General features: G+C 44.1%; 1 protein-coding gene across 3 annotated transcripts in view; it reads right to left on the reverse strand.

Moving 5' to 3' along the window:
• The window catches only part of LOC308094946 (growth factor receptor-bound protein 10-like), a 63,586-nt gene that overhangs the window by 20,407 nt on the left and 23,253 nt on the right, over positions 1-19,926 (reverse strand). For 2 of the 3 annotated variants that reach the window (XM_080441771.1, XM_080441773.1), the window contains 2 exons: positions 18,883-19,006; positions 1,096-1,155 (listed from right to left, as the gene is read on the reverse strand). In XM_080441771.1, coding sequence (XP_080297897.1) covers positions 1,096-1,155; positions 18,883-19,006 — 184 coding nt within the window. The remainder of the gene's footprint in view (positions 1-1,095; positions 1,156-18,882; positions 19,007-19,926) is intronic. The other variant, XM_080441772.1, reaches the window with a different exon arrangement.

The raw sequence follows: 19,926 nt of genomic DNA on the forward strand, positions 1-19,926 counted from the left end.
GAGTACCGATGCGCACGCGCACACACACACACACACACACACACACACACACACACACACACACACACACACAATAAAAACACTATCCATGTAGTACGTACACTAGTTTCCTCTTGAACATGCCTCTATAAATATCATTGTTGGGAGCAGCAAGTGGGTATAGTTTACAGTTGAGGTACCTCCCATTGTTGCGCCATTTTGAGCCATTTCGGCGAAGTGCCCAGAGCAACGTTTGGATTGTGTGTAATTTCGCTTCCTCAGGCCCATGCTGAGAGTCTCTACTCAAATAGCCACAGTTCAGCTGCTTCACACCAGATCAAGCAGATATACCACCAGGTGAACATACCTGAGATACAGTACACACACATACAGCACACACAAGCAGCCTACCCTCTTGGAAACACAATATGGTACACAATAAATTGACACTTAAGTACACAAATACACAGATCATACAAATATGAACATGTTTGAGTATGAGTGAAGACAGACATCAGAAAAGTGCACGCAAGCCACAAATACTCCAGCAAATACAGCAGAATTAAAAATGTGCCTGTGTGTGTCTGTGTATGCACACCCACACTCCAATATCCTGTGCCCACAGCAGGGAAATGTGCTTAAAATTCGGTTGCCTTGTGCTTTCGCACAAAGCAACCACAGATGCACTGTTGAAAATGACATGAAACAAGGCACAAAAAGCGGAGGGGGGGCACAGAGAATGGGGGCGGGCAACGCCACAGCTACATGGAATTACAAGAAACACAAAACAACGCCAACAACAGTGGCCTAACATTACACAAAACCAGAATCACCACCACCGCGACACAGGACTCCATGCAACAAGAAACGACGTCACAGATCTCTCTCTCCCTCTGCCCTGTAAAGCTAATCCTCCCCGACTTGCCCCCTCCAAAAAAGTCAATTTTCCAACACATAATTTCTTGAGAAAGTTTAGACATGTCAAGATTGAACAAAAAAAAAGCTGATCTTTATAGTTACAGTAACACATACTGCTATGGACACACGCACAAACACACACACATACAGACACGGCTCACAGCGTTAAATGGAGAAACAAACAGTCAAGAGTCTTACCTCCACAGCCTGAAAGAGGCAACAGTCTGGAGAGCAGGATGGCATTTTCTCACTGAGACCCTGTCCAGTGACACAGGGAGACAGAGCGAGAGAGTGAGAGGGAGGGAGAGAAGGAGGGAGCGAGTGAGAGGAAAGGACAGGAAGTCAGGAAGAGAGGGAGGGACAAAATTGCCAAGGAGAATGCAAGAGAGGTAGAGGGAGAGCGAGGGAGAGGGAGGGAAAGAAAGAGAGAGAGAGACAGCCTGCCCCTTCTTCTTGTGCTGGGCAGGATAAAGGCTGAGCCGCGAGTGGTGTGAGGCAGCGATCCTCTCTCTCCTCCTCTCCCTCGCTCCCCCCTCTCCTCTCCTCTCCTCTCCTCTCCTCCGAGGCTCAGTCGGTGGATTAGCCCAGTGAGGAGCCGCTACCTGTCACGTACTCCGTCTCCTATCACCCCCCCCCCCCCACCCGCCCCGCTCCTCCCCGGGCCACGAGGATTACGTTGCCAAAAACGTTGCCATTGGATGACGTTACAGTAGACACCATACCGAAAAAGCCCTCTCTCTCTCTCTCTCCCTCTCTCTCATACAGTGCGAACACGCCCATAGTCACAGTCACAAACCAGACACACAGGGATAAAAGAGCCAGCTCAGGCACCAAACTACTAAGCCAATCAGCGGAACCGCTCACTCACACACACACACACACACACACACACACATATGCGTGACAGTGTTGCCGATTGTCATTACGCATTGTGTTCACATTTTAGAGCTCCCTCACGGTTTCAATTCTCTCTCTATCTCTCTCTCTCTCTCGTGAAAAAGTAACCCCCGCCTCTCTGTTCTTTCCCCACCGCTCCTCCATTTCTTCCCCCCATTCTCCCCTCTCCTTCTCTATGTTGCTCCTCAGCTGTATGTGAAATACTAGGAGGGGGTGTGTGCTGGGGCACCATGTGTACCAGATAATGGCTTATCGTTTCAGGACACAGCAGAACAACCTACATGGGTCCATTTGGACTCTCAGGGTGAAACTTGTTCTTTGCTGCACAACGCTATAATACAGTGGAGTATACGTTTACCACTTTCAACCCGGTGTCCCTATTTTGGGCATTATAGGTGAGAATGTACCAAAAAAAATTATAACGAATGTGTCTCATCATGGATTATTTTCATGCCAACTTGCTACGCATATCACTCCGGGTTTTACTGTGATGGTTGTACAGAGAGGTTCTCCTCTATGTCGGGGCTGGACGTTGGGAAGTTGAAGTATTTTTTTCCTTTTTTCCCCCCCCTTCCTGAGCCGTTCAGTTCCATCTGAAACCACGGATCACGTGTCAGACATAAGGACTTACAGGGGCGGGTGGGGGGGGGGGGGGGGGACAGAGCGTGGAGGTGGAGGAGGGGGCTATAAGAGGCAAGGGCATTGCTCAGCGTTTCTGCCCTGCCTCAGGAGAGAGGTGTATGTGTTTTGAGAGAGACACACACACAGAGAGAGAGAGAGAGAGAGCGATAGAGGGGAGGGGAGGGGGCTGAAAGAGGGAGAAATAGGGGCAGGAAAGAAAAAGGTAGAGGGGAAAAAAGAGTGGGAGGGAGGAACAAGAATGAAACAAAGGCAGAGAGAGAGAGAGAGAGAGAGAGAGAGAGAGAGAGAGAGAGAGAGAGAGAGAGAGAGAGAACTAAGGAGGAATGTCAGTAATGTAATACTGAGTCATAATCAAGCTCATGTGTGGGGCGTCCAACCCAGCTGGCCCCTAATACAGTCTGCATAAGAAATGTCAACCCCCCCCCCCCCCACATACACACACACACACACACACATCAGAAATGTAAACTATGCTAACCATCTCCAGCCTCTGAGGTTTTTGGTGGTTGACTCCAACGGTCTCACAGAGAGTTTTAACACCATCTGGGGAGAAATGTAGCACCGCTGTCTCATTGCCTGTGTGTGTGTACACAACGATGATGCGCGCACACACACACACACACACACACACACACACACACACGTAGATACACAGTACACGTACTGTACGTAGCCAACACGTGAAGGAGTGAAACAATGGTGTGAGTAAAGAAGGAGAAATTGGTGGACGGTGCGTGACGTGTGTGTATGTGTGTGTGTGATCTCTTAGCACTCCACTCATCACATGGAGTCAGCAGGCCACTTCCTTCCTTCCTTCCTTCCTTCCCTCCCTGTGCTTCCTCCATCACTGCTTCCCTCCCTCCTTCTTTATCTATATGCACTCCTGTATTTATAAACTACACTCGTTTATTTTCCTCCCTCCATCTCCCGTCATTCCTTTTCATTCTTTGTCCTTCTTTTATCTTCACATGATCAAATATTACAGTCTCTTTCTTTCTCTCTCTTTTCCCCATCCCCCCACTACAATTGCCTCGTTCTCAGCTAGGATTGGGGTAAGGGGGGGGTTATTGGTCCCCTGTGCTGCTTACAGTAATCAATGCTAGGGGAAATAGATTATTTCCATTTCTCTCCTCAAACACACACGGTAAGGGCACTGAGCGGGAGTATATTGGATTGAAATGTCATGAACAAATACCCACTTGCACACACATTGCATGCAGGGGGTCAGAGGTCACACAGTAATCTGCGTGGGGTCAGGCCCATTTGACCAAAAAGGTTTATGGGCACCTAAACCAATCAGCACACACACACACACACACACACACACACACACACACACACACACACACACACACACACACACACACACACACACACACACACACACACACACACACACACACACACACACACACACACACACACACACACACACACACACACACACACACACACACACACACGTAAGTTCCGTTTGTACCCGCTCAGAGTTAAATTAACACTCAGGGGTTTACTTTGCAGGCACATACAACCAATTGCGTGGTTTTAAGCTAATGCAGCTCTTTTCCTAAGTAGTATGACGGCATTGCTCTGAGATGACTGGAAGGGAGGCAAACTGTCAGAACCAGACTCTGCACAAATTATGAGCTGGAAAAGAAAGCATACGCAATTATAGGATGAATAGGACAGAGGAGAGGACAAATAAAATATTGTTTGGAAAGCGTCTTTCCGATAACAAGGTTAGATAATTGGGTAACGTGTCAACCACATCGCCAACGTCACCCGGTTCGATTCCGGCTGGAGACGTGCATTGCGTGTCTCGACCGCTCTCCGCCCCTGCTCAATTTCCTGTTTCTCTATATTGTCCTGTCTGAAAAAAGCAAAAAAAAAAAAAGCAAACCTTTTAGGAAAAAATAGCATTTTGAGAAGTCCCCCTGGCAGGGAGTGTGTTCCAGAGAGTTCCAGAGCACGTCAGAGCTCCCCGACAGCAAAGGCCTGGTCACACTTTGTCATGGGACTGGCTGTTCCGAGCAGCCAAAAGGCCCTGCCAGAGGAGCTCATGCTGTGCTTCACCTCTTGGAGCAGCTATTCTCAACCTGTGGGGCGGGCCTACTGGTGGCCCATGAGGGTATTTGAATTCAGCCCCCAAATAATTTGCAAAACACTACGATTTCATTTATAATTTAACAATAATATTAAACGAATAATGTAAAAGATGTCTTGTATTTCTTTAAAACCTTGAAACTGTGTTTTCATAGTGATACCAATACCAATAATAAGAACTTAAAGTATACTGTTGGTTCCATTCATCATAGCCGGACACAATCGATTGATTGATCATTCAAATAAACATGCTCTGAAAATGCTCGTGGCCCACCCATCTTACCACTTAACATGGCAGCCGGTAGAGGATTAAAACCTTCACAGTCAATACCAGAAAGGTCCATGTTTTCAATGAGCACACATAACATTTGTTGTGAATGATCAGATGAACCAGGATAGGAAACTGACTTTTACACTGGCAACATTGGTTGGTATATATGTTACAGAGAAATTGGCATTCCAGGGAAATTGAAAGGGGTACGCTTGTTTTCACCGCCCCTCAGGCAATTCTGTAGAATCAACGCTAGAGGGCAATGCAAGCCAGACATGAGCCCCACACCACACACGCACGGACAAACGAGCACGCATGCACAAACGAGCACGCACGCACGCACACGCACGCACACACACACACACACACACACACACACACACACACACACACACACAGCCTCATTCCATGCAGTTGAAGCACAAGGGGGCGGGCCTGGCGGGCTATGTTAGTGCAGTGAGTGGCACTTGGGGCAAACGCAGTCCCCACAACATCATTTACGATTCTGTGCCTATCGGTACATAACTCAAACGGCGCTGAGTAGGCACAGGCGAATGTCCCACCGTTCAGGACGGCAACTCGGTCGCCTTAGCTCCCTCGGTGGTCCTTCACGGGGGGACAATTCGCCTGTGACTGCGCGCCTCCGAAATGGTTTTGTCACAAGGCAGCGCCGTACCATATGCACGCAATTCGGGAGTTCCGAGGCGGCTATCCACGGAATGAAGTGCACTCGTTCCGTGCAATGTTACGGTAATCTCTGGAGATCGGGTTGGATAAACTGATAAACTATACTTTATCAGCGAAAAAAAGTAGTCCGCGGTTGTTTGAAAAAGTAATGTCCCGAGCGGGAGTCAAACCCCGGCTCCCAGTGGTAGTGGGTGGGGAGTCCAATGATTATCGAAGTGCGCCACTGAGCTTTATACTAGTGGTGTAAAGTAACAAAGTAGATTTACTCAAGTACAATTTTGAGGTATTCGTACTTTACTTGAGTATTTCTCTCATATTATCCATTTTATTTTCAGCGTTCCCCTATAGCGTAGCTTCCTGGTTGTTATATTGTTGTTGTGGTCGTCGTCCTCGCATCAAAGCCCCGCCTCGCAGCACCGCCCCGCGCCTATAAAACTAGCGCTCCCCTGTCAATTTCCCTGGACTGCCAATTTCCCTGTGACATATACGCCAACAGGAAGAGTGGAAAAGCCCCACCAGTGCCCCCTAGAGTTCGTTTTGCTTGTTGCACCCAACCGGACAAAAGTAGTTTGGCTTCCTTTTAGAGCCCCACAATCTCACTAGTTGCAGCTCAAACTACAAAAGATAAAATTCTTAGTTTAGTATTAGTGGCAGAAATTACACTTATGGGAGAAGGAGCTAACTAGAGGGAAGGCCATGGGGTCACCACAATCATTTAAGTTCAACCTGAAATCTAGCCATTAGTTTTATTTTTAAGGTTTATCTTGTGTGCAAAGTGGATATTTTGCCCTGAGAGTGGCACTGGAAGGAAAGTTTTTCAAATTGACAAAACATTGGTGAAAAAAACATTGGTAAATCGGTGGTCTAGGACTCTCCAACCCCAAAATCTGGCATCAGTAGGGCTCTACATTTAACTACCCTGTGTATAGCGCCAGGTTTTCATGTGAGCGAGTAACTGTCTGGCTAGGTTGAAGCTAGCGGCTGCTCAGACAGAGCTCATTGGCCATGCATGCAGACATGCCAAACTCAATTTCACCCCACTGGAGGCCCACCGCAAATCCTTGCAGTGATCACCTCTTCACCTCTCCACAACCTGACAGTGTCATGATCTCTCTCACACACACACACACACACACACACACACACACACACACACACACATTGGGAATTCATAAGGTTAAAGAAATGTTTTGATCGGAATTAAATTAATTAAATTATTATTTAGATAATAAATAATGAAAACAAAACTAAATTCTGCTGACTGAAATTAATGGAGCTGAAATTGAAAGAGTATATGTGAAACAAAATTCCTAGGTGTGATTATAGATCTCAAACTCTGTTGGAAGCCACATACTGTATAAAATATATCAAAAGTAAACTAGCTAAAATCGGTTGGTATTCTGTACAAAACAAGGGAGCTTGTAGTGCCATACATATCATACTGTGTTGAGGTCTGGGGGAATGTATATGAAACTAGAAAAAGTGCTCCTCGGAGCACAGGACTACGCCAGGTCAGGATAGGTTATTGTGGGCCAGCAATGTTCAGAATTCACCAATCAGGATGGAATATGAAAAATCGGTCTTGATCACTTGACTTGAAAATCGGCCTCCTTGTGGCGCTATAATAGGGCAATGTTAAAAGGGTGGCATTTGTTCCTCAACGTAGTGCAAATGTGCGTGCAAAGTTTCACCACAATCGTTCATGATTTGCAGCATTTTGTTCAAAACGGGCCACTCCTGCAAACTTTAGATGTCAATCTTACCCAATCAGGATGGAATATGTAAAATCAAACAGATCCGTCTTGAGCACATGATTATAGAGATCATGTGTAACGATTTGCGTGAAATTTGGATACAATCTGAAGGAGAAATATAAAAAAATATATAATTCATAAGTCGGCCTCCTGGTGGCGCTATAAAAGGCAGATGTGAAAAATGCAGGGCAAAGGTTTTTCCTTGCGCATACAAAGTTTTACACAGATCTGTGCAGTTTTAGGTTAAAAAAAATCAAGTGGCATTTCTTCCTCTGCCTAGTGGGAATGTGCGTGCAAAAGATCTGTAGGAGTACTATCAAAAAATCGTCCTCAAAAATATTTATTTAATTACAAAATTTAAAAAGACGTATTCAACGTCTTTTTAAATTAAGAGAAGGAAAGTATGATTTAAAGGTAGGGTAAGTGATTTACTTTTGTTAAAATAAGTGTTAAATAGCTCTATATTCTGATAGTAATCATTGCTATAGTGTTTGTTCAGTAAAAGGAGTCTCCCAGGTCTCTCCAGCTCTTTATTAAACAGAAAATGCATTTTCAGTGCCCTCTCCTGATTGGCTTAAATGATGTCACCTACCTGAAAATGTACTATATTCTGTTTACTAAAGAGCTGGAGAGACTCCTGTGACCAAACAAACACTTTGTAGCAATGATGACTATCAGAATATAGTACTTTAACCTTTTCCAAAATAATAATAATAATAATAATAATAAATATATATATAACTTACCCTATCTTTAAGTGAGTGTGAGTGTTTTTTTTAAAACATGTAAAGTAAGAACTAATGTAAACACTAGATGCGTTTCAGCATGCGATTTTCTTTGTTTATTATCTTGCAGCAGATATTCTGGTTGTTTTATGGATTGTAAAGGATAGGCAAAGAATAAGCTTTGTGCTTCAGCCTATTCCTTTTTACGGTCATTGAATTTGGATTTTGTATGCGAGTTGGTTGGATATGTACATTTATAATGATGATTTTCTTGTTTTCTGTGCACACAAGTGTGTTTTGGTTCGTTGTAAACAAAGACAGAAAATAAACCATTCATTCAGTCATACAGTATAGTTTCAAATGTGCCATGTAAATAATTATTTAACCTTTTTATTAGAGTAAATAATGTGCAAATGGATGTAAATTGTAAACTGTAAATTGACGCGCTACACTGAAACAGTGTGAAAAGAGTTGCATTCAGTGTCCACCTGTTACGAAGCATAGCTATGCAGTATGCAACTATACAACTGCAATCAATTCAACACGCACCTGATTTTCATTAGGGAGACACTCTTGGGCTGCTACATTCTTTATCTAACACAAGGCCGGCCGGATGGTGCATTACTCCTTTTAAACTTAAACACTACATTAAAATATGTGTCTGAAAACATTCCGAGGCGAGAAATAGGCAATGCAGTAACATAAACATGCCTCAGCAGCACTGCATCTCTCTCTCTCTCTGCCTCACACAGAAACATTTAATAAAAGCAAGCAAAAAAGCAATTTCATTCTTTTAGTCTAAAAAGGCCCTGCTAGCAAATCATTAGGGTGCAATCTCCGGTGCACAGCAAATTCCATGGCAATCTAGCCAGTAGTTTCTGAGATATCTTTGTGACCAACGTGCTGGACGGACCAACGGATGGACTGATGGATATAGCAGAGCTAAAAACATACAGTATATACATTTAACAAAATTAGAGACAACAGCTTTAAAGAATGCATCATGGCACATTTAGCTCAATGAAAAAGTTATTACATATCTAATCAATAAAAACAACAGAGAAATTAAACCTTTATGAACCCAGTCCCACCCAATATGTATGCAGCGGTGACACCCATGATGTCAGGTCACCATAGTTTAGCCCAGCTCTCCAACTTTGGTCACTTGTGTTTGTGTAGAGTGAATTAGTGACATGAGTTTAACTCGATGCTCTGCTAGATTTACAAATCTGTCACCCATGTCCAGCAGCACCATTCCAAAACTTTGGAATTGGGTTCATCTGTAATGTGACTGTGCGTAGGTCATGGGTTCAACAACCCTCGGAAACCTGCGAGATCTTTCCACCAAGGACACCAAGTTTTGAAGAAACAAACCAATGAGTGGGGCTGAAGAATACAGTGTTTGGCTTTGCTGAGTTCACTTGAAGCCAATTAAATCCTATATACTTCATTGACTGGGTTTATACTTGGCCCATTCATTTTTCTACACCAAATCTCTTCACTGAAAATAGGCGATCTACAATCTTCTTTTACATAGGCTATTACGCCTATTATGACATGCCCAGAATAGGGACACTATGGGTTCAAGTGGTTTACATGGATGTCAAACTCTTTTTGTCATTGACCCTGATAACTCAATAACAGTCAAACAACTGTAATAACAGCTGCAAAGCAGTCCAGATCCCAGTCGTGCTCATGTGAAGGATGAATTTCCGCTGACATCATTGTCTGGGTTATCTTTTTAAAATGGTTCTCGGGAGAGCCTCGCCCTGAAAGAAAGCTATAGTCTGCCAATGTGAATGACACCTTTGACAGGCCTAAAATATAGCATTTGCTGAAAGCAGTCATTGTCGATTATAGGCCTAGGGAATTCCTGCATAATACGAAGATGCAAACATTGCATGTGAAGCGCACATTAAACATATGCGGTGGCCCGGGCCACTGGTGTGGCGGTCTGGGTACCTAGGCTGCAATGCAGCCTGACAAGAGTGTCGCGGGTTCGAATCCCGACGACCTTTGCTGCGTGTCACTCCCCATCTTTCTCCCCATTTCCTGTCAGTCTACTGTCCTATCAAATAAAGGCTAAAAGCCCAAATATTATTATTTTTTAAAAGGAGAAAAAAAAGGTATGTGGCACACATTAAACATATACGTGACAGTGTAATGCAACTGTTTGCATCACAGACATACAGTACTGGACATACATTATGCAGAGACTGCTGTAAAGGTTTGTCTGTTCAGCGTTAAAATGTAGTTGTTTGCAGAATGTAGTGGAGAAACCGCATGTTGGTGTGTTTGCACTTGTACTGAAAAATGGCTCGTTGAAAGGTTAGGTCATCGCATTATGACAGCAAGCAAAATAGAGTTACTGTTTGCAAACACTTGAAAGAAGTGTGTTAACCCACAGACACACACACACACACACACACACACACACACACACACACACACACACACACACACACACACACACACACACACACACACACACACACACACACACACACACACACACACACACACACACACACACACACACACACACACGTCTGACTAATACATTTGCTCAGACACTCGTGGTTCCAACTTAGTTATGAGTCCTCCCTAGGCGATGTACTAAACTCAATTTAGTCCTTTAACCATTAACTCTTTAACTGCCAGAGTATATACTACTAAACAAGGCCCAGACTGCCACTGTCGATTTTCTTACCTTTTCAAGTAGTCACAGAATATTTATCTCCAGTATGATCGATCCCCTGATGGTTGCTAATCACGGTTTCACTGTGCTTCCGAAAAAAATTATAATAATCGCGACCTCCCATTCGCTTGTTATACGTCGTTAAAAATAGCATGTTTCGGCAAAAAAACATCACAAAAAACAACAACACAGGAGCCGAAATACAGGATTTTTAAGTAATAAGTTAACCAGGGAGTTAATGGAGCAGTAAATCTTCGGATCGCGTTATCTCTGGTTCTGTGTGGAAAAAAAAGGAGGATATGACGAGAAATCTTGTCCATGGCAGTCAATGAGTTAAGGAAAGCATCTGTGTCATTTTAGATTTTAACCACTTTAATCATTATTTTATACTTCGGCTACTCAAAAATAACAGATATACAAGCTCATAGAGCGTCACTTCGTGCCGTACTACAAGCTTGTATCTACTATTTTTTATAAATACATGTCATATTGGGGGCCCTTGACATGAAAATGTTTGAGAACCACTGATATAGCAACATACGTTTTTCAGAAAACTGTTACGATTTAGAAGACATTTCTAGAATCGGCCTCAGGTCTTAACCGACGGTGCGGGTCGGTTAAGAGAGTCGACACATGAAGTATAATGATTTTGTCAGTAGCTCCAAAGAGCCAGTGTCTGTGTGATATAGTACATACAATATGTACATCAGTCTGATGATGACATTCACTGGCATCTGCAGATCTTGACACACACACACACACACACACACACACACACACACACACACACACACACACACACACACACACACACACACACACACACACACACACACACACACACACACACACACACACACACACACACACACACACACACACAGCAGTGGATCAGGAGACCCTTGCGTGCAAAGGTACATCAGCTGACCACGAAGAGAGGGAGAGGAAAGAGAGAGAGAGAGAGAAATGGGAAGGCTTTGTATGACTCCAAGCTTTAGTATTAAATCATTTCTTATAGCGTAGTAAATCACCACCATATCCCTAATGTCCTTGGCCGCATATAAAAGCAGGTAGTATAGTACATAAAGGCAAGAGTGCAAAAGCCAGAGCAAACCCCGGGTGGCTGATAAAGACATGCCGCAGAGAGGACATCTATCCCTGGAACCTTACCAAGGCCCTGTATAATCCATGGTATTATGGTGGAATTGTATGGTGCAAGATTGCCCTCACCACAACTTGCGTGGGAAACTGCAATTGTCAGACTCCAGCGCAAACTACGCTAAGGCTACTGAATTAGCTCAGCCTCTTATCGCAGAGCTGGGTTCGAGGTTAACTAAGGCCGCTGGACAGACGGACCCCCCTACTTCTAGAATCACAACTGGGCTGAGCTAGCTTAATGGCATCAGTTCATGATAGCCAGAAAGGGTAATCCATTTATGTTATCAGGGATCGTAAATTCATCACGCAACGCAGACATGCACGCAATTTATCGCGCGGGATCCCTGTACAGGAAAAAGTTAATGATGTGACCTTGTGTGCAATGAAAAAAGGTTGAAGCTTAGTCAGGAATGTTAAGACTCCAACTCAACAGCTGGATGGAGAGGGGAGGGAGGGAGGGAAGGACAGAGAGGTGAGAGACAAAGAGTGGGAAAGAGGAATAAAGGGAGATCAAGAAAGTCTGAGAAAGGAGGTCTTTTTTTGCTAGTGAGATTTCTATGCAGCGATGTGTCCCGACTCCCTTCCACAAATTTTCGATCCATCGCACAATGATATACTGTGTACATTTTCAAGCAAAATGAAACACTGCTGTACTACGGAGTATAAATTAAGTTTAAGGCATGTCTGAGACTAGTCTGTGTTGTTGTCTAAGTGACTGGTGCTCTACATTGGGTCTGGGGACCCCTGGGTGTCCTTGGGGGGGGTCCAGGATTTTACAGTGTACACTGGGGTCCCAGATATTAAAATTAAAACAAATCATCTCAGTGCATTTTGACTGCAACCCTACCTGCACTGCAGAAAAACCCACAGCACCAACCCCATACACATACGTACGCACGCACGCACGCACGCACGCACGCACGCACGCACGCACGCACGCACGCACGCACGCACGCACGCACACACCACAAAGCTCATCCTTAGTCCTTGCACCACCTCACGTCTTCTAGCTCATGTGAGACATTACACAACATGGCATGCAAGCCGAGCCACAGGGGCCTGGAGCTGAACACAAAGACGCAGCCAGTCTGTCCCTGATTCAATGAAAGCTTATACATCTCAGATCTGATTTGATCGCCTACTGGTTTCATCTAATCAGGCGCTAGACTGACCACGGGGCGCTTTGGACCATTACAGCATAATAAGCGTGTGATACGTCTACACGCATCCAGATGAAGCTTGTAGAGACGTGTGGAGTTGGAAGATGATCTGCAGTTTCCCAATGCAGGAGACACTGGTGCAGCCACTTACAGTATACACCCTACATACTAGGGCCGGGCAATCAACCAAAAAACAAAACCGATACGAACTAATAAACGACTTGATCTTGCTCATAGGTTAATCGAATAATCGAGAAGCAGTTAAAAAATAATCAATATAATATCCATATATTGTACAGCCTCTTAAGCCCACGGTGCAGTGGTGGCCAGTCAGCCTCATGGTATGTGCCTAACAACACTAATTAGGACAGGCGCCGTAGCAGTTCGTCCGCGAGTTTCCTGAATTACGGTATGCCCACAACTTGCTAGCAAGTGCCGTGGGAACAAAAAGGTAATAACGTGTAAAATGATGTTAAATGCTTGTATAAGTTATCCGAAACCAAACAGACACAAACGGATAACTTGACACTTCATTTATGATTAGGAACAAATGAAGAGTATTCACCTTTTGGTGAAATTCTAAATAGCCAATATGGTAGTGATGCGCGGGCCGACCCGTAACCCGCAGGTTGAACCTGTGCGGGGCGGGTTATGAAAAAACCTGACCCGCACATCACTACAATATGGTATTTTGGAAATGTTTACAAAATTCGTCACTAAACCAGTTATTTCATTAATTGATTATTCAATTTCTGGTCAGACAAGGCTTCAGACTGAATGCCAACTTGTACACACACACACACACACACACACACACACACACACACACACACACACACACACACACACACACACACACACACACACACACACACACACACACACACACACACACACACACACACACACACACACACACACACACACACACACACACACACACACACACACACGATCCTTTGTGCAAACTGCAAAGTCGCTGTCTGACTCTTGAACATGTGAGATGATGTCAAGGAAATGCATAAAAAATGCCTCGTCTCGCCTAGTGTGTGTGTGTGTGTGCGCGCGCGTGTGTCTGCATGTATGTGAGTGGGTGGGTGTGTGTGAGTGTGTATACGTGTCTGCGTGGGTGTGTGTAAAGGGTCATCTAAAATAACTTTTATTGTTCTGGGTGGGCATCCTGAGAACATCTCTGACGAGGACAAGAACATTCCCTGGACAGGGGGAAGGAAGGGCTTGACAGTTAAAGCCCTTAAAAGTAGCTAAAGTTTGACCATTTTCAACCTGGCCTCCCTCTTTTGGGAAATAGTCGTGTTTTTGGGGGAAAAAAACGAACTAATGTAAACTTTGAGTGTCCATTTTTCCAAACTTTCGTTTAATAGCCGATCTACAAGACTCAAGTCGCAATGCGCTGTGAGCTTGTAGATCGGCTATTTTCACTATTCTTCATACGACAAAGTATTAGTCCTGTGGGTCTAAAAGTGGGGTCCAGGTACCCTCAGGGTCCCTTGAGGGGGTTCCAAATGGACCCTTAAGCCCAATACCTGCTCCTTCCGACATCCAAACTTTTCTTCAGAAAGGGAGGTGATATAACTACAAATTTAAGTCATTCAATTCCGAACGAAATTCTGATGGCTGGTCTCAGAACTTGAGACCAGTTCTCAGGTTGAGAACCACTGAGCTAGACAATCTCCTCAAATCAGAGTGTATGTCTGTCTGCTCCCAACTATGCCCAAATATGGAAATGAGTGACATCATGATGTTGATGTCATCGTCATTGACTGGTGGGTCCTACACTAGTTTAGTGATGAATGCAACAGCAGTGGTACACCCTTAATACATGTAGGTTGTGAGTTCAAATATCACTGTGAAGAAAATGATTAATTTGTATATAGAATAGGATCCATTCACATTAGTCCAGTCTGATCAACACTACACTGGCTACCTGTATCTTTTAGAATTGATTTTAAAGCACTTTTATTTGTTTACAAAGCACTAAATAACTTTTAGCACTTTTAGCACATTTATATATCAAGGATTCTACAAAACTTTATGTTCCAACCAGAACACTCATGTCCTCCTCTGCTCTCCTACTAGAGGTTCCCGATGCTTTTCATAAAAACACTGGTGAGGCTGCTTTCTGGGTCTATGGCCCTAAGTTGTGGAACACACTACCACTGGAGCTTAACTCATTCACTGCCTGAACTATTTCTGGCCGCGTTTGCCCACTGCCAGAGATCTTTCATTGAAAAAAAAAAAGTACTCAGGAGCCGAGATACAGAATTTTGAAGTTTTAAGTTAACAAGGAAGTGGATGGGAGTCTAGATCTTCGAAAAATCATATCTCCTTGGTCTTTGGGTCAAATTTGAAAAAAAAAAAAAAATGAAAAAAATGTAATTACGTTTTTTACGTTTTTGGCAGAATTGGTAATTGGATATAATTACGTTTTTTACGTTTTAGGCAGGGAATGAGTTAAAAAGGCAAGCTCTCTCTGCTTTTAAGAGTAAACTAAAAAACGATCTTTTTAATATGCCATTTATTTAAATTCATCTTGTGTTCACGTTTTGTTTTTATTATATGTATTACTTTTATTCTGTATTGCCATTTCTATTTTGATTAATGTGTATAATTTATGCCCTATGTTGACTTGATCGTTTAACTACATTGTTTAGTTATGTTTCTGTTTGCCAATTCAGTTTTTTCTGACATTCTACAATTGTTTGTCTTAATGTGAAGCACTTTGGGTTGCAATTTTGTATGAAAGGTGCTATACAAATAAAGTTATTATTATTATTATTATTAATTGTATTTATTTATTTAGAGGGCTGTCATCTTTTTAGGCTGGTGTAGTCATGGTTTCCAGTTCCCACCTGATGTGGCGTGGGAGATCCGACTGCGGTAGATTGTACTGAATAACTGCTAGCTTGCATAATGTTCTAAGACTAGGACGTAAGTCTAAGATGTACAAGTTGTCATGTACGTTTGTGTCATGTGTGTGTCCTCCAAAGAAGACGATACGATCTCCCACAATGCAACAGCACATAAAATACATTTGAGGTGGGCATTTCCCCTTGTGCTCAAGCTTCTTCCAGGAGAAGGTATCTGGATTGAATTTCCACAGATGATTGAAGGTCTGCTCACACTCCTCACAGTTCCACCCACCATATATGTACAGCTCTCCATTGTAGGCAACGGCTGAATGAGAACAGCATCTTTCTGTAAGAAGCTGTGCAGAAGGTGTGCTCAGCCAACAGTTGGTCTCCGTGTCAAACACTCTGATGTTGTTGTAGCTTTCCCGTCCCGCGTGGCCCCCAAATACAAACATATTTGTCCCGATGATGGTGGCAGAGTGAAATGAGGAATAAGGTGGTTGAGTGAGTCTTGTGGTCATAATTAAAGTCCAGACCATTGTGGTGGTGTCCAACTTGTGGTTGTCATTTATGTAACCATTAGTCAGGTTGTCCACTCCCCCATGTACATACATGACCTTCTCCAGGACACAGGCTGAGTGGTTGCTCCTCTCGGATGGAACAATTCCAGAAACCCTGGGTTTGAACCATCTGTGGGTGTCCACATCAAATGTAAAAAGATCGTTGTACCCCAAGGACCCCAGTTCCCACTTGCCTCCCCAGATGTAGACAGTATTGTCTCCTATGAGCACAGCTGTGTGGCCACGGCGCCTGGAGGGAACCTCAAGGGGACGTCCTCCTCTTCCAATTGTCACTAGAGGCAACGCCATCCAGCGTAAAGACACTGTGTTGAAGATGTTTACTTTCATATAGTTTCTGCTTTTCCCGTACCTGTTAACGTACCCTCCAAAAGAATACAACTTGTGTCCAACTGCAATGGCATCACTACGGGGGTATGTCACTGGTGTTTCTTTCCGATGTACCGTCCAGTGAAACATTTTATACACCAGCACCACTGTGAATCACTGTTGACAACTAATGCTCAATGCTGCCCTGTTTGTTGCTCTAGACAGGGTCTACCACGGTACGTTCTCAATGTTCTTATGGATGGAAGCACACAGTCACTGGCAGTCCAGCAGTATGTTCCCGATATAAAATCTTCGTCGTTGCTCAGACGATATTATTCCTGACTGGTCCAACTCACAAACCCAACTCAACTCCTGGACCATGCACCGTCACCTTTATACATCCTCGACCACCACGCTTATGTCAACATGACTCAGCCATAACCACATAAGGAGTTCCCAATGCAGCTACGACCAAATATGGAGTGTGTTGTCTGGAATGTGTCGTCATAGCATCAGGCACAAACAAAATGGCCCATATATGGGTGTATACTGATGACATCAGGAATCTCCATATATGGGCATAAAAGGGACAAGGACTGATAGATACAGCGATCTCCATATATGGGCATAAAAGGGACAAGCACTGATGGATACGGAGATCTCCATATATGGGCATATCAATCGGATCTGTGGTGCAGCGTAGGTGTGAGGGTAGTGGCCCGAATTCTAGATGTACATTCCCTTTGTACACTCTCAGAGTTATGGGAGTCCTTGAAATTAAAAGGTTTTTTCGAACCACTGGTATAATCAACACATATCTGTGAACACACACACACACACACACACACACACACACACACACACACACACACACACACACACACACACACACACACACACACACACACACACACACACACACACACACACACACACACACACACACACACACACACACACACACACACACGCACACACACACACACACACACACACACACACACACACACACACACACACACACACACACACACACACACACACACACACACAGTGACACTCTGAGGGAGAGCGGACAGCGTGTGAACGGGAAACGAGCGTCTGTCTTGTCAGAGAGAGAGGGGGGTGGCGGGCGGATGCAGAGGGTTCAGAGAGCTCTGAAAAGCAGACATTCCCAGCCGAGCTCCGGAACTCTGCCCTCCACACACACACACCGTCATCCGCATCCTGGAGACACCACTCACCTCCTTAAACAACAAAACACTACTGCCGCCACCGTTGTGTGGCTGTGTGTGTGTGTGTGCACAAGCCTGTGCCTGGGAGATTGATAACCACCCTTCCACAATAACACACAGTGTCAGATAACCCAGGGTGAACTGTTGTGTAATCGAGGGAAAGGCTCTCACTACAGCCAAGGTACACACACACACAAGTACATAACAGGCCAGTCAGCTGATTTAAGCACACCACACACACATATAAACACACTCTCACAATGAAGTTCAAGTACAACAACCGACAGAACAAGGAACATAGGATAATATCACATGGGTGGTTTTCGAGCATTCTAACTCATACAATGGTCAAATACTACTACCTACACCGTGTTTAAGCTAGCCGCCTTCATCTGTTGTCCACAGCATGGAATGCACTACTCATTAATCATTACTACTAACAATTACTAGTTTTTGTAAAACAGCAAAAGCGATGTAGTGTCAGAACTCGACTGACCAACTGACACACGTAGGGCTGTCAGGATCATGAAACTTTACTTGACGATTAATTGTCAGACAGTTAGCTATTTAATTGTATTTTTGGCATTGAACATTGCATTGAACATTGGACTTAAATATACACATTTTTATACCATGAACGGTAACCATAAATCTAATATTTAATGTACCAAAATAGGATAGCATATTTAATAACTTTACACTTAAAAATAGCAGAAATAGCCAACCTAAAAGGTAACGACGCGTCAGTTAACAATGCGTTGTGAGCTTGTAGATATGCTAGTTCCTCATCTACAAGCAAATATATGGAAACTTTTCAACATGGAAACGATTATGGAAAAATAATTGTGATTATCTCAAATAGCGGCGATGATGTAATAATTGTGACAGGCCTACTCACATGGTTGTCGTTGGCCAGGATGGGGCTGAGGACAGGGGAGCCTGCAGGGCTGCAGAGCTCAGGGAACGGGTTGATGATGGCTGGGAGAGAGGAGGGACGCATCTGCTGCTCTTCCTGCAATCGCCTGCAGAGGGGGACAAACAAACACACAGAAAAACACCACACATTCAAGATTTCAAGAGGGATAACGTGTGTGCGTGCGTGCGTGCGACACACACATGGACACACATAGGGCCATACATGCACAGACAATCAAAAGGAACACAGATGAATGAGCATTATAGTCCAGGGGCCCTTTGTGTTAATATTCATGGTGGGCATGATATATTTTGTTTTGTTTCTGCATTCTGCCCAAGCAGGGCCGGCCGCTGCCATAAGCAACATAAGCGGTCGCTTAGGGCCACAACCACTAGGGGGCCTTAAAAAAAAAAAAAAACGTTTTTTTATTTTATTTTACTTTCATATTGTAATTATGTCATGTATCTCCTATACAACAACTAGCGTTATTATTTTAGTATGCAATATAAAATGACAATGATTTTATAACGGGGGTGTTTGGGGGGGGGGGGGGGGGGGCACCAAAAAAAATCTTGCTTAGGGCCACGAAAATCCTAGGGCCGGCCCTGTGCCCAAGGCTTGATTCTGCCAGCAGTGAAAGCAGTGATAGTTTTTAAGAGACACAGGCTGGGGAGGTTAGGAGGTACTAGTCTTGCGAGCCAACCGCCAGGAGGTACAAACACCTCTGTAATTCCTCTCTGAGTGACCATAAACACAGTCGTAAGAAATGGCATGACAAAACCTCCATGACAAATTTGCCACGGCACGTCAGAGATCCTGGTGAAACCACTGGCTAAAGTGCTGTACCAAGTGCTTCGGCAGCTCGAGCGACAGACGAGCCGTGGTGTTGCTAGGCAGATTACCGAGTGGGCCGAGTCTAACGCTCAGAACTCAGCTGAGACGTTAGGAAGTAGAACATGACAGAACTTTGTTCGGTGTCTGCATTAAGTTCTTGTTCGTTTCGAGTATGCTGCAATCTTAAGAGAT

The sequence above is a fragment of the Gymnoscopelus braueri genome, assembly GCF_963280865.1.
Source record: "Gymnoscopelus braueri genome assembly, chromosome: 11".
Taxonomy (NCBI): Eukaryota; Metazoa; Chordata; class Actinopteri; order Myctophiformes; family Myctophidae; genus Gymnoscopelus; species Gymnoscopelus braueri.